Here is a 12,328-nt window from a genome sequence, read left to right on the forward strand (position 1 = left end):
GTACCGGAGCATCAAGTCCGACACCAACAGGCTCCTGAACAGCTTCTAACGGAGCAAATGGAATGGCATCAAACAGGAGTGCGTGCTTAGTCCCATCCTGTACTCCCTGTTCACCCATGACTGCGTGGCCAAGCATGACTCCAACACCTTAATATAGTTTGCTAATGACACATTAGTGGTAGGCCTGATCACCGACAACGATGAGACAGCCTATAGGGAGGAGGTCATAGACCTAGCAGTATGGTGCCAGGACAACAACCTCTCCCTCAATGTGAGCAAGACAAAGGAGATGATCGTGGATTACAGGAAAAGGATGGCCGAACACGCCCCCATTCATATCGACGTGGCTGTAGTGGAGCGGGTTGAGAGTTTCAAGTTCCTTGGTGTCCACATCACCAACAAACTATCACGGTCCAAACACATCACGAAAGTCGTGAAGAGGGCACGACAAAAACTTTTCCCCCTCAAGAGACGGAAAAGATTTGGCATGAGTACCCAGATCGTCAACAAGTTATACAGCTGCACCATCGAGAGCATCCTGACAAATTGCATCACCGCCTGGTATGGCAACTGTTCGGCATCCGACCAAAAGGCGTTACAGAGGGTAGTGTGTAAAGCCCAGTACATCACCAGGGCCAAGCTTCCTGCCATCCAGAACCTACAGTTGAAGTCGGAACTTTACATACACCTGAGCCAAATACATTTAAACTCAGTTTTTCACAATTCCTGACGTTTAATCCTAGTTAACATTCCCTGTTTTAGGTCAGTTAGGTTCACCACTTTATTTTAAGACTGTGAAATGTCAGAATAATAGTAGAGAGAATTATTTTTTTCAGCTTTTATTTCTTTCATCACATTCCCAGTGGGTCAGATGTTTACATACACTCAATTGGTATTAGGTAGCATTGTCTATAACTTGGGTCAAACATTTTGGGTAGCCTTCCACAAGCTTCCCACAATAAATTGGGTGAATGTTGGCCCATTCCTCTTGACAGAGCTGCTGTAAATGAGTCAGGTTTGTAGGCCTCCTTGCTCGCACATGCTTTTTCAGTTCTGCCCACAAACTTTATATGGGATTGAGGTCAGGGCTTTGTGATGGCCACTCCAATACCTTGAATTTGTTGTCCTGAAGCCATTTTGCCACAACTTTGGAAGTATGCTTGGGGTCATTGTCCATTTGGAAGACACATTTGTGACCAAGCTTTAACTTCCTGATTGACTGATGTCTTGAGATGTTGCTTCAATATATCCACATCATTTTCAATTCCTCATGATGCCATCTATTTTGTGCAGTGCACCAGTCACTCTCGCAGCAAAGCACCCCCACAACATGATGCTGCCACCCCCGTGCTTCACTGTTGGCATGGTGTTCTTCGGCTTGCAAGCCTCCCCATTTTCCTCCTAACATAACGATGGTCATTATGGCCAAACAGTTCTATTTTTGTTTCATCAGACCAGAGGACATTTCTCGAAAAAGTACAATCTTTGTCCCCATGTGCAGTTGGAAACCGTAGTCTGGCTTTTTATGGTGGTTTTGGAGGAGTGGCTTCTTCCTTGCTGAGCGGTCTTTAAGGTTATGTCGATATAGGACTCGTTTTACTGTGGATATAGATACTTTTGTACCTGTTTCCTCCAGTATCTTCACAGGGTCTTTTGCTGTTGTTCTGGGATTGATTTGCACTTTTCGCACCAAAGTGCATTCATCTCTAGGAGACAGAGCGCGTCTCCTTCCTGAGCGGTATGACGACTGAGTGGTCCCATGGTGTTTATGCTTGCGTACGTTTGGACATTGCTCCCAAGGATGAACCAGACTTGTGGAGGTCTACAATTTTTTTCTGAGGTCTTGGCTGATTTATTTAGATTTTCCCATGATGTCAAGAAAAGAGGCACTGAGTTTGAAGGTAGGCCTTGAAATACATTCACAGGTACACCTCCAATTGACTCAAATGATGTCAATTAGCCAATCAGAAGCTTCTAAAGCCATGGCATTTCCCAAGCTGTTTAAAGGCACAGTCAACTTGGTGTATGTAAACTTCTGACCCACTGGAATTGTGATACAGTGAATTGGAAGTGAAATAATCTGTCTGTAAGCAATTGTTGGAAATAATTACTTGTGTCATGCACAAAGTTGATGTCCTAACCGACTTGCCAAAACTACAGTATAGTTTGTTAACAAGACATTTGTGGAGTGGTTGAAAAACAAGTTTTAATGACTCCAACCTAAGTGTATGTAAACTTCCGACTTCAACTGCATATACGAGGAAGGCCCAAAACAATTGTCACAAACTCCACTCACCCAAGTCATAGACTGTTCTCTCTGTTACCGCACGACAAGCGGTATCAGATCGCCAAGTCTAGGTCCAAAAGGCTCCTTAACAGCTTCTACCCCCAAGCCAAAATACTGCTGAATAATGAATCAAATGTCCATCTGGACTATATTCATTGACCCCTCTTTGTTTTTACACTACTGCTACTCACTGTTTATTATCATAATCACTTTACCCCTACCTATATGTACAAATTACCTCGACTAACCTGTAACCCCTCACATTGACATTATTTTTATTTAATTTAATTGAGTTACTTTTTTATTTTATTATTTGTTTTTATTGTTTTTACTTTTTTTTATTTTTTATTAAATATTTTCTTAACCCAATTTTCTTATAACTGCATTGTTGGTTAAGGGCTTGTGAGTAAGCATTTCACGGTAATACCTGTTGTATTCGGCGCATTTGACAAATAAAATATGATTTGACTTGATGAATTTGCTATCACAAAAGGGGTCCCCCCCACACACACACACACACACACACACACACACACAGGCACAGACACAGACACAGACACACAAACACATACACACACAGTAGTGGAGCTGACCACGACTCCATTTTGTTGATCCCTGCCTACAGACAGAAACTAAAACAAGAGGCTCCCACGCTGAGGTCTGTTCAACGCTGGTCTGACCAAGCTGACTCCACACTCCAAGACTGCTTCCATCACGTGGACTGGGAGATGTTTCGTATTGCGTCAGATAACAACATTGACGAATACGCTGATTCGGTGTGCGAGTTCATTAGAACGTGCGTTGAAGATGTCGTTCCCATAGCAACGATTAAAACATTCCCTAACCAGAAACCGTGGATTGATGGCAGCATTCGTGTGAAACTGAAAGCGCGAACCACTGCTTTTAATCAGGGCAAGGTGTCTGGTAACATGACTGAATACAAACAGTGCAGCTATTCCCTCCGCAAGGCTATTAAACAAGCTAAGCGTCAGTACAGAGACAAAGTAGAATCTCAATTCAACGGCTCAGACACAAGAGGCATGTGGCAGGGTCTACAGTCAATCACGGACTACAGGAAGAAATCCAGCCCAGTCACGGACCAGGATGTCTTGCTCCCAGGCAGACTAAATAACTTTTTTGCCCGCTTTGAGGACAATACAGTGCCACTGACACGGCCTGCAATGAAAACATGCGGTCTCTCCTTCACTGCAGCCGAGGTGAGTAAGACATTTAAACGTGTTAACCCTCGCAAGGCTGCAGGCCCAGACGGCATCCCCAGCCGCGCCCTCAGAGCATGCGCAGACCAGCTGGCCGGTGTGTTTACGGACATATTCAATCAATCCCTATACCAGTCTGCTGTTCCCACATGCTTCAAGAGGGCCACCATTGTTCCTGTTCCCAAGAAAGCTAAGGTAACTGAGCTAAACGACTACCGCCCGTAGCACTCACATCCGTCATCATGAAGTGCTTTGAGAGACTAGTCAAGGACCATATCACCTCCACCCTACCTGACACCCTAGACCCACTCCAATTTGCTTACCGCCCAAATAGGTCCACAGACGATGCAATCTCAACCACACTGCACACTGCCCTAACCCATCTGGACAAGAGGAATACCTATGTGAGAATGCTGTTCATCGACTACAGCTCGGCATTCAACACCATAGTACCCTCCAAGCTCGTCATCAAGCTCGAGACCCTGGGTCTCGACCCCGCCCTGTGCAACTGGGTACTGGACTTCCTGACGGGCCGCCCCCAGGTGGTGAGGGTAGGCAACAACATCTCCTCCCCGCTGATCCTCAACACTGGGGCCCCACAAGGGTGCGTTCTGAGCCCTCTCCTGTAATCCCTGTTCACCCACGTCTGCGTGGCCACGCACGCCTCCAACTCAATCATCAAGTTTGTGGACGACACAACAGTGGTAGGCTTGATTACCAACAACGACGAGACGGCCTACAGGGAGGAGGTGAGGGCCCTCGGAGTGTGGTGTCAGGAAAATAACCTCACACTCAACGTCAACAAAACTAAGGAGATGATTGTGGACTTCAGGAAACAGCAGAGGGAACACCCCCCTATCCACATCGATGGAACAGTAGTGGAGAGGGTAGCAAGTTTTAAGTTCCTCGGCATACACATCACAGACAAACTGAATTGGTCCACTCACACAGACAGCATCGTGAAGAAGGCGCAGCAGCGCCTCTTCAACCTCAGGAGGCTGAAGAAATTCGTCTTGTCACCAAAAGCACTCACAAACTTCTACAGATGCACAATCGAGAGCATCCTGGCGGGCTGTGTCACCGCCTGGTACGGCAACTGCTCCGCCCTCAACCGTAAGGCTCTCCAGAGGGTAGTGAGGTCTGCACAACGCATCACCGGGGGCAAACTACCTGCCCTTCAGGACACCTACACCACCCGATGTTACAGGAAGGCCATAAAGATCATCAAGGACATCAACCACCCGAGCCACTGCCTGTTCACCCCGCTATCATCCAGAAGGCGAGGTCAGTACAGGTGCATCAAAGCTGGGACCGAGAGACTGAAAAACAGCTTCTATCTCAAGGCCATCAGACTGTTAAACAGCCACCACTAACATTGAGTGGCTGCTGCCAACACACTGACACTGACACTGACTCAACTCCAGCCACTTTAATAATGGGAATTGATGGGAAATGATGTAAATATATCACTAGCCACTTTAAACAATGCTACCTTATATAATGTTTACATACCCTACATTATTCATCTCATATGCATACGTATATACTGTACTCTATATCATCGACTGCATCCTTATGTAATACATGTATCACTAGCCACTTTAACTATGCCACTTTGTTTTCATACTCATCTCATATGTATATACTGTACTCGATATCAGCTACTGTATCTTGCCTATGCTGCTCTGTACCATCACTCATTCATATATCCTTATGTACATATTCTTTATCCCCTTACACTGTGTATAAGACAGTAGTTTTGGAATTGTTAGTTAGATTACTTGTTGGTTATTACTGCATTGTCGGAACTAGAAGCACAAGCATTTCGCTACACTCGCATTAACATCTGCTAACCATGTGTATGTGACAAATAAAATTTGATTTGATTTGATTTGATTTCTATGTCAGTAGTTTGCCACTGGGGGCGACAGAGGCTTTGTCTATGTGTTGCCATAGAGACTGGATTGTACAGCAAGGTATAAAGAAATCCAAAGGGAAAGCTGCTTAAGTTTCTAACTGAAGATCAGAAACTCCCTGGAGACAGCAGAGATAATGGCATTAGATCTGGAGGATTATTTCCGTACTGTCTTTGAGGAACACCTCTTAATGTGAGTTTGTTTGTGTTTGTGTTAGTATGCTCTCTGCTAGTGGGGTTGAGAGAAGGAACACAGATTGATGTCCACAGAAGGTTCTGTGTGTATGCGTGTGTGCGTGCTTTTCTGCATGCGTACTTTCGTGCTTATGTGTGTAGGAAAGTGCCTGTGCGGGACAGAGGTCTGATGAGCGGAGCCACACGGATGATTGAGAAACAGAGAGAGATCAGAGAGGTGGATAAACAGCTCCAGACACACAGAGAGGTAGGAGCTACGTTCTTATTCATAGTACTCATAATCATGAGAACCTGTGACAAAAATGTGACTATCGTAGTTAGGGATATTGTGTGTGATATTGTGTGTGTACCTGGGATATTATGTGTGTGTGTGTGTGTGTGTGTGTGTGTGTGTGTGTGTGTGTGTGTGTGTGTGTGTGTGTGTGTGTGTGTGTGTGTGTGTGTGTGTGTGTGTGTGTGTGTGTGTGTGTGTGTTTCACAGGAGTTTGAGTTAAAGACGGAGAGTTTGCAAAGGCGGAGAGATGAGGTGAAGAAGAAGGAGGAGAAACTGAAGGAGTCGCTGCTCAAATTTGACAAATTCCTCAAAGTTGGTGGCTAACACACACACACACGCACACACACAGGCACTGAAACACACAGACTCTGGAAAAAACATTGTAATCAAATGTGCCATCTTGCAGGAAAACGACTCAAAGCGTGGTCGGGGTGAGAAGAAAGCAGAGAGAGAGAGGGATGCTGTGCGTCAGAAGGAGGGAGAGATAGAGAAACTGAAGGAGGAGTGTGCTGTCCTGGAGGCCTGGAGATTGAGGCTGCAGCGCAGGGTGGAGAAGAGTGCCTTCTACTGGACCTTTCTGGAACAGGTCCTCAGACTGGCCAAGGTACCCAAGCCTGGCATTCACTAAAAACACCCTATTCGCACTACTGTGCTAAACTGAACCCCCCTCTATCTTTCCTCTCTTCTGGGTATTATCATGAATCTACCCCCCAGTTCATCTGATCTGTTCTCAACTCCAGAGAATAAAAATAAAAAACATACCGTGTTTCCTGTGGGATCATGGCACTTGCTTTCTCTTGGAAATTACATTTTTATAATCAAATAATCTACCAGCTCACGCGTGCTGCCTATACCATGTCCATATCCCTGTTTAACCATAACCCTAACCCTAGCCTCAACTACAACCCTAACCCGAAACCTTTAACCCTAGCCTCAATCCTAACCCTAGCTTCATGTCCACATCCAGGTTCAACCCTAACCCTAGCTTCAACCCTAACCCAAACCCAAACCCTAACCCTTACCCTAAACCTCTCCACATCCCGATTGAACATCCCGTCACCCTTAGCCTCAACCACAAACCTAACCCTAGCTTCAACCCTAACCCAAACCCTTACCCTAAACCTCTCCACATCCCGATTGAACATCCCGTCACCCTTAGCCTCAACCACAAACCTAACCCTAGTTTCAAATGTATAATGTGTACATGTGTGTGTGTGTATGTAGTACGAGGATGTGTGGGAGCTACTGGGGAGGTTTGCCACCCTGCTATCCACCAAAGAGCAGCTGCGGCAGAGGGAGAGTGAGGTGCAGGAGCAAGCTGATGGCCAACGGGGGGCGCTACAGAGACACACAGAGCAGCAGAGCTGCAGCATTCTGCAGAAGAATAACCTGTTGTCTCAGCTACAGACAGAGCTGGACCAGATACGCTCCAACGCTCTCAGATGGGTACCAGACCTGAACACGCATTCATAGGGTCGACACTAGAGGGTAGTCACTAGAGGGTCGTCACTAGTTACCACAGCCACAAAGTCATAATTATGGCTAAACCTGTTTCTACAATTTATCTTCTCAATATTTGATTTTAAACCTAACGCTAACCTTAACAACACTATCCTTATGCCTATCCCTCACCTTAAATTATGACCAAAAAGCAACTTTCTGGTGTCATTAATGTTTACGATATAGCCAATATGCCTTTGTGGCTGTGGTAACTAGTGACAATCCCTTTAGATGGGTCACGGATTTACAATTGATTATAGTCATGTCTCTCTATCCAGAATATAAACAATGTTTTTTGTTCAGGAGAACACATGGTATCACATCCAGACCACAGCGGCGAAGGAGACGCTTTTATTGGGCCAAATTAAAGTCGTGACCCTTAACCTCTACCACATGATGGGTGGGACCACAGGGCAGGAAAAGGGCGTGGCCATCGATGACACAGAGACACAGCTAAAGAAGGTTAGTGATGTTATTATGTCATAGATTAAGGTTTGTGATGTCACAGATGGACTATGTTTGTGATGTCACCGCTGGAAAAGGTCAGTGATGTCACAGCTGGAGAAGGTTTGTGATGTCACAGCTGGAGAAGGTCAGTGATGTCACTGTGATGTTTCAGATGGAGGTTTGTGATGTCACAGATAGTGAAGGTTAGTGATAGAAATAGAATGAATAGAACAGACTTTGAACCTCTAACCCTGATACACATCAACCCACATCAACTCCATCATCCCAGACACCCTAGACCCACTCCAATTTGCATACCACTCCAACAGATCTATAGATGGTGCAATCTCAATTGCTTTCCACACTAACCTCAACCCCCTAGAAAAGAGGAATACCTACACTTCCGTTTTGTTTGGGGTCAATTAGAAATGTCCTTGTTTTGAAAGAAAAGTGAATTTTTGGTCTGTCAAAATGACATCAAATTGATCAGAAATACAGTGTAGACATTGTTAATGTTGTAAATGACTATTGTAGCTGGAAATGGCAGATCTTTAAACATAGGCTGTCACGCCCTGACCATAGTAAGCTGTTTATTCTCTATGCTGGTTGGGGCGTGATAGTGACTTGGGTGGGTCATCTAGGTGAATTGTATTTCTATGGTGGCCTGATATGGTTCCCAATCAGAGGCAGCTGTTTATCGTTGTCTCTGATTGGGGATCATATTTAGCTAGCTATTTCCCCATTGTGATTTGTGGGATCTTGTCTACAGTTAGTTGCCTGTGTGCACACACCAGTAGCGTTTCGTTTGGTAGTTTGTTTGCTTTTGTTCTGAGATTATTTTTTAAAGGATAATGTACGCATACCACCACCATGGTCCATCCATTACGACGAGCGTGACATAGGCGTACAGAGGCCCATTATCAGCAACCATCACTCCTGTGTTCCAATGGCACGTTGTGTTAGCTAATCCAAGTTTATCATTTTAAAAGGCTAATTGTCATTAGAAAACCCTTGTGCAATTATGTTAGCACAGCTGAAAACTGTTGTTCTGATTAAAGAAGCAATACAACTGGCCTTTTTTAGACTAGTTGAGTATCTGGAGCATCAGCATTTGTGGGTTCGATTACAGGCTCAAAATGGCCAGAAACAAAACTTTTTTATGATACTTGTCAGTCTATTCTTGTTCTCAGAAATGAAGGCTATTCCATGTAAGAAATTGCCAAGAAACTGAAGATCTTGTACAACGCTGTGTACTACTCCCTTCACAGAACAGCGCAAACTGTCTCTAACCAGAATAGAAAGAGGAGTGGGAGGCCCCGGTGCACAACTGAGCAAGAGGACAAGTACATTAGAGTGTTTAGTTTGAGAAACAGATGCCTCACAAGTCCTCAATTGGCAGCTTCATTAAATAGGACTCGCAAACACCAGTCTCAACTTCAACAGTGAAGAGGCAACTCCAGGATGATGGGCTTCTAGGCAGTAAGACCAAGGAACTGATTGTGGACTCCAGGAAACGGGACTGCAGTGGAGCTGGTCAAGAGCTTCCTTGATTACCAAATTACTAAGGACTTGGTTGACACACACGCAAACAATCGAGAAGAAAGCGCAACAGCAATTCTTCCCCCTCAGGAGGTTGAAAAGATTTGGCATGGGCCCTCAGATCCTCAAAGTTCTGCAGCTTCACCATTGAGAGAATACTGACTGGCTGCATCACTGCTTGGTATGGTAACTGCACCGCCTTCGATCGCATGGCACTACAGAGGGTGGTGTAGACAGCCTTGTACACCACTGGGGCCAAGTTTCCTGCCATCCAGGTCCTCTATATAAGGCAGTGTGAAAGGAAGGCCCAGATAGTTGTTGAAAGACTCCAGTCACCCAAGCCATAGACCCAAGCCATAGTCCTCTCTGCTTCCGCACGGCAAGTGGTACCGGAACATCAAGTCTGAAACCAACAGGCTCCTGAACAGCTTCTAACGGAGCGAATGGAATGGCCTCAAACACATTGAAACCATGTGGTTTTGGCACTGACCCTGGAACTTCCAATATCAAGTGTCAATATGCAGGGAACTAACGCTCGTGTTCTTCTTATTTCTATTTTTCATGTGTTTTTGTTCTACTTTACTTTTTTATTTAAAACAATTATAGTATTACTGATATTGGTTACTGCATTGTTGGGAAAGAGCAAGCAAGAAAGCCATTTCACTGTACTAGTGCACATGACAACTTAAAACTTGTCAATTTGACTGGTAAACTCATGGGTACCCTCGCAATGGCTGCCTGGTATTGTGATGCAATAATTTCCATAGTAATGTAGAATGTTCATTAAAATTATACTTACTGATGTGGCTCATGCAATCAAATTTACACTCAGTGGCCAATTTATTAGTTAGACCCATCAAGTACCGGGTCTGAACCCCTTCGCCTCCAGAACAGTCTGAATTCTTTGAAACATGGAAACATTGCTCCATTGGTATCAAGGGAGCTAACGTGTGCCAGGAAAACATTCCCCACACCATTACACCACCGCCACCAGCCTGTACCGTTGACACTAGGCAGGATGGGGCCATGGACTCATGCTGCTATCGCCAAATCCTGACTCTGCCATCAGCATGATCCAACAGGAACCAGGATTCATTGGACCAGACAATGTTTTTCCACTCCTCAATTGTCCAGTGATGGTGATAACGTGCCCCCTGGAGCAGCTTCTTTTAGCTGATAGGAGTGGAACCCGGTGTGGTTGTTTGTTGCAATAGCCCAACCGTGACAAGGACTGACGAGTTGTGTGTTCCAAGGTGCTGTTCTGCACACCACTGTTGTACTGCGCAGTTATTTGTGTGTTTGTTACCCACCCATTTAGCTTGCAAGATTCTTGCCATTCTCCTTCGACCTCTCATCAACAAGCTGTTTTCACCCACAGGACTGCCGCTGACTAGATGTTTTTTGTTTGTCGTACCATTATCAGTAAACCCTACACACTGTGGCGAATGAAAAGCCCAGGAGGCCAGCCGTTTCACGAGACTGGCACCGATGATCATACCACGCTAAAAGTCGCCTAGGTCACTCATTTTGCCCCTTCTAACGTTTAATCGAACTGTAACTGAATGCCTGTCTGCTTGCTTTATATAGCAAGTCATGGCCACGTGATTCACTGTCTGTAGGAGCGAACCGTTTTCGAGTACGGGGTGGTGTACCTAATAAACTGGCCACTGCGTGTATTTTGTAATGTCAGTTAAAGTTGATTCAAAAATTCACAGCACAGATTGAAGGATACACTTCTTGCTTTTACTTCCTGCTTTGCTCCTATGGGTACACTCACAATGGCCGCCAGTCCCCTACATTATGTCATCATTGACTTGAAAGGGATTCCCGTTCTATTCATTCTATTCCTATGGATGACACAGCTGAAGGTCAGTTATGTCACATTTATGTCACAGCTAGAGAAGGTTAGTGATGTCACAGTTAGAGAAGGATACCGATGTCACAGTGATGTAGAGTAGCGGACATATTAATTTGTTAACAGTCAAATCAAAATGTGTTTTCCTCTCCAGATCCAGCTCTTCATCCAAGACCAGTCTGCCATAGTGAACAACCTCAAACAGAGCCCTTCTCATGCCACTACTAAAGCCAATTTAAAGTGAATAGGTGGAGGATGATCTAGACAGAGGATCCTGCAGGTCTTATTAGTGGAGATTTCAATCCATGTCTTGTATTGTTTTCACACAGATAGTAATGTTATGGGCAGCACTCTGTGCAGCAGTGGTGGGGAAAGTACATAAAAGGTACTTTAATAGAAAATAACTCAAGTAAAAGTGAATGTCACCCAGTAAAAAACAACTTGAGTAAAAGTTTAAAAGTATATGGTTGTACATGTACTTAAATAGTGGTGAAAAAAATAACTTTTCATACTTGCTATATATCCAATATATCAAATTCCTTATATTATTCCTTATATTAAGCAAACCAGGCGGCACAATTTAGTTTAGTTTATTTACGGAGAGCCAGGTGCACATTCCAACACTCAGACATAATTTACAAACAAACACCGTATTTGGTTTTAGTTAGTCTGTCAAAAATATAAATAGTAAAGTACAGATACCCCTAAAAACGACTTTACACCAGAGCTGTGGAGCAAACGTAGCATGATGACAATAATACTTCTGCAATCAGTCTAGTACTGACACCTAGTGGCAACTGTAGGGAATACTAACTATACATATCAATAGAGGGCCAAACTGTTTAGTGTTTCTCAAGCCTTGATCAAATGTATCCAACAATTGCATGGTGCCAGTTTTCTACTATTCTGACCAATTTTGCATAACAACTATAAATTGTTGAGTTCCATTTAAACTGATTCATTAATACAATACTGTACATGTTTCAATAAAAAATATTTTTAAACAATGGTTTAACAAGATTCCCTTTTCTTTTAAGAAACACTTAAAAATAGATAACATCAAACACAGGGTAGTAATCATACAATAGTAATCAAGAGC

General features: G+C 44.2%; 1 protein-coding gene across 1 annotated transcript; it reads left to right on the top strand.

Moving 5' to 3' along the window:
* The first annotated feature begins 5,463 nt into the window (after positions 1 to 5,463).
* cfap73 (cilia and flagella associated protein 73) lies at positions 5,464 to 11,725 on the top strand. The gene is made up of 7 exons (XM_042331513.1): positions 5,464 to 5,612; positions 5,756 to 5,861; positions 6,096 to 6,200; positions 6,295 to 6,492; positions 7,113 to 7,334; positions 7,692 to 7,850; positions 11,384 to 11,725. Exons 1-7 carry the CDS (start codon positions 5,557 to 5,559, stop codon positions 11,471 to 11,473), a joined length of 936 nt encoding a protein of 311 aa, XP_042187447.1. The 5' UTR covers positions 5,464 to 5,556; the 3' UTR covers positions 11,474 to 11,725.
* Positions 11,726 to 12,328: the final 603 nt, after the last annotated feature.

The sequence above is a fragment of the Oncorhynchus tshawytscha genome, linkage group LG12 (assembly GCF_018296145.1).
Source record: "Oncorhynchus tshawytscha isolate Ot180627B linkage group LG12, Otsh_v2.0, whole genome shotgun sequence".
NCBI classification, from domain to species: Eukaryota; Metazoa; Chordata; class Actinopteri; order Salmoniformes; family Salmonidae; genus Oncorhynchus; species Oncorhynchus tshawytscha.

What these genes read in the sequence shown, in the direction of transcription:
- cfap73 (XM_042331513.1), top strand. Translation starts at nt 5,557, where the DNA reads ATGGCATTAGATCTGGAGGATTATTTCCGTACTGTCTTTGAGGAACAC. An exon ending in TTTGAGGAACACCTCTTAAT is followed by an intron (nt 5,613 to 5,755) that starts GTGAGTTTGTTT and finishes TTATGTGTGTAG; the next exon opens with GAAAGTGCCTGTGCGGGACA. An exon ending in AGCTCCAGACACACAGAGAG is followed by an intron (nt 5,862 to 6,095) that starts GTAGGAGCTACG and finishes TGTGTTTCACAG; the next exon opens with GAGTTTGAGTTAAAGACGGA.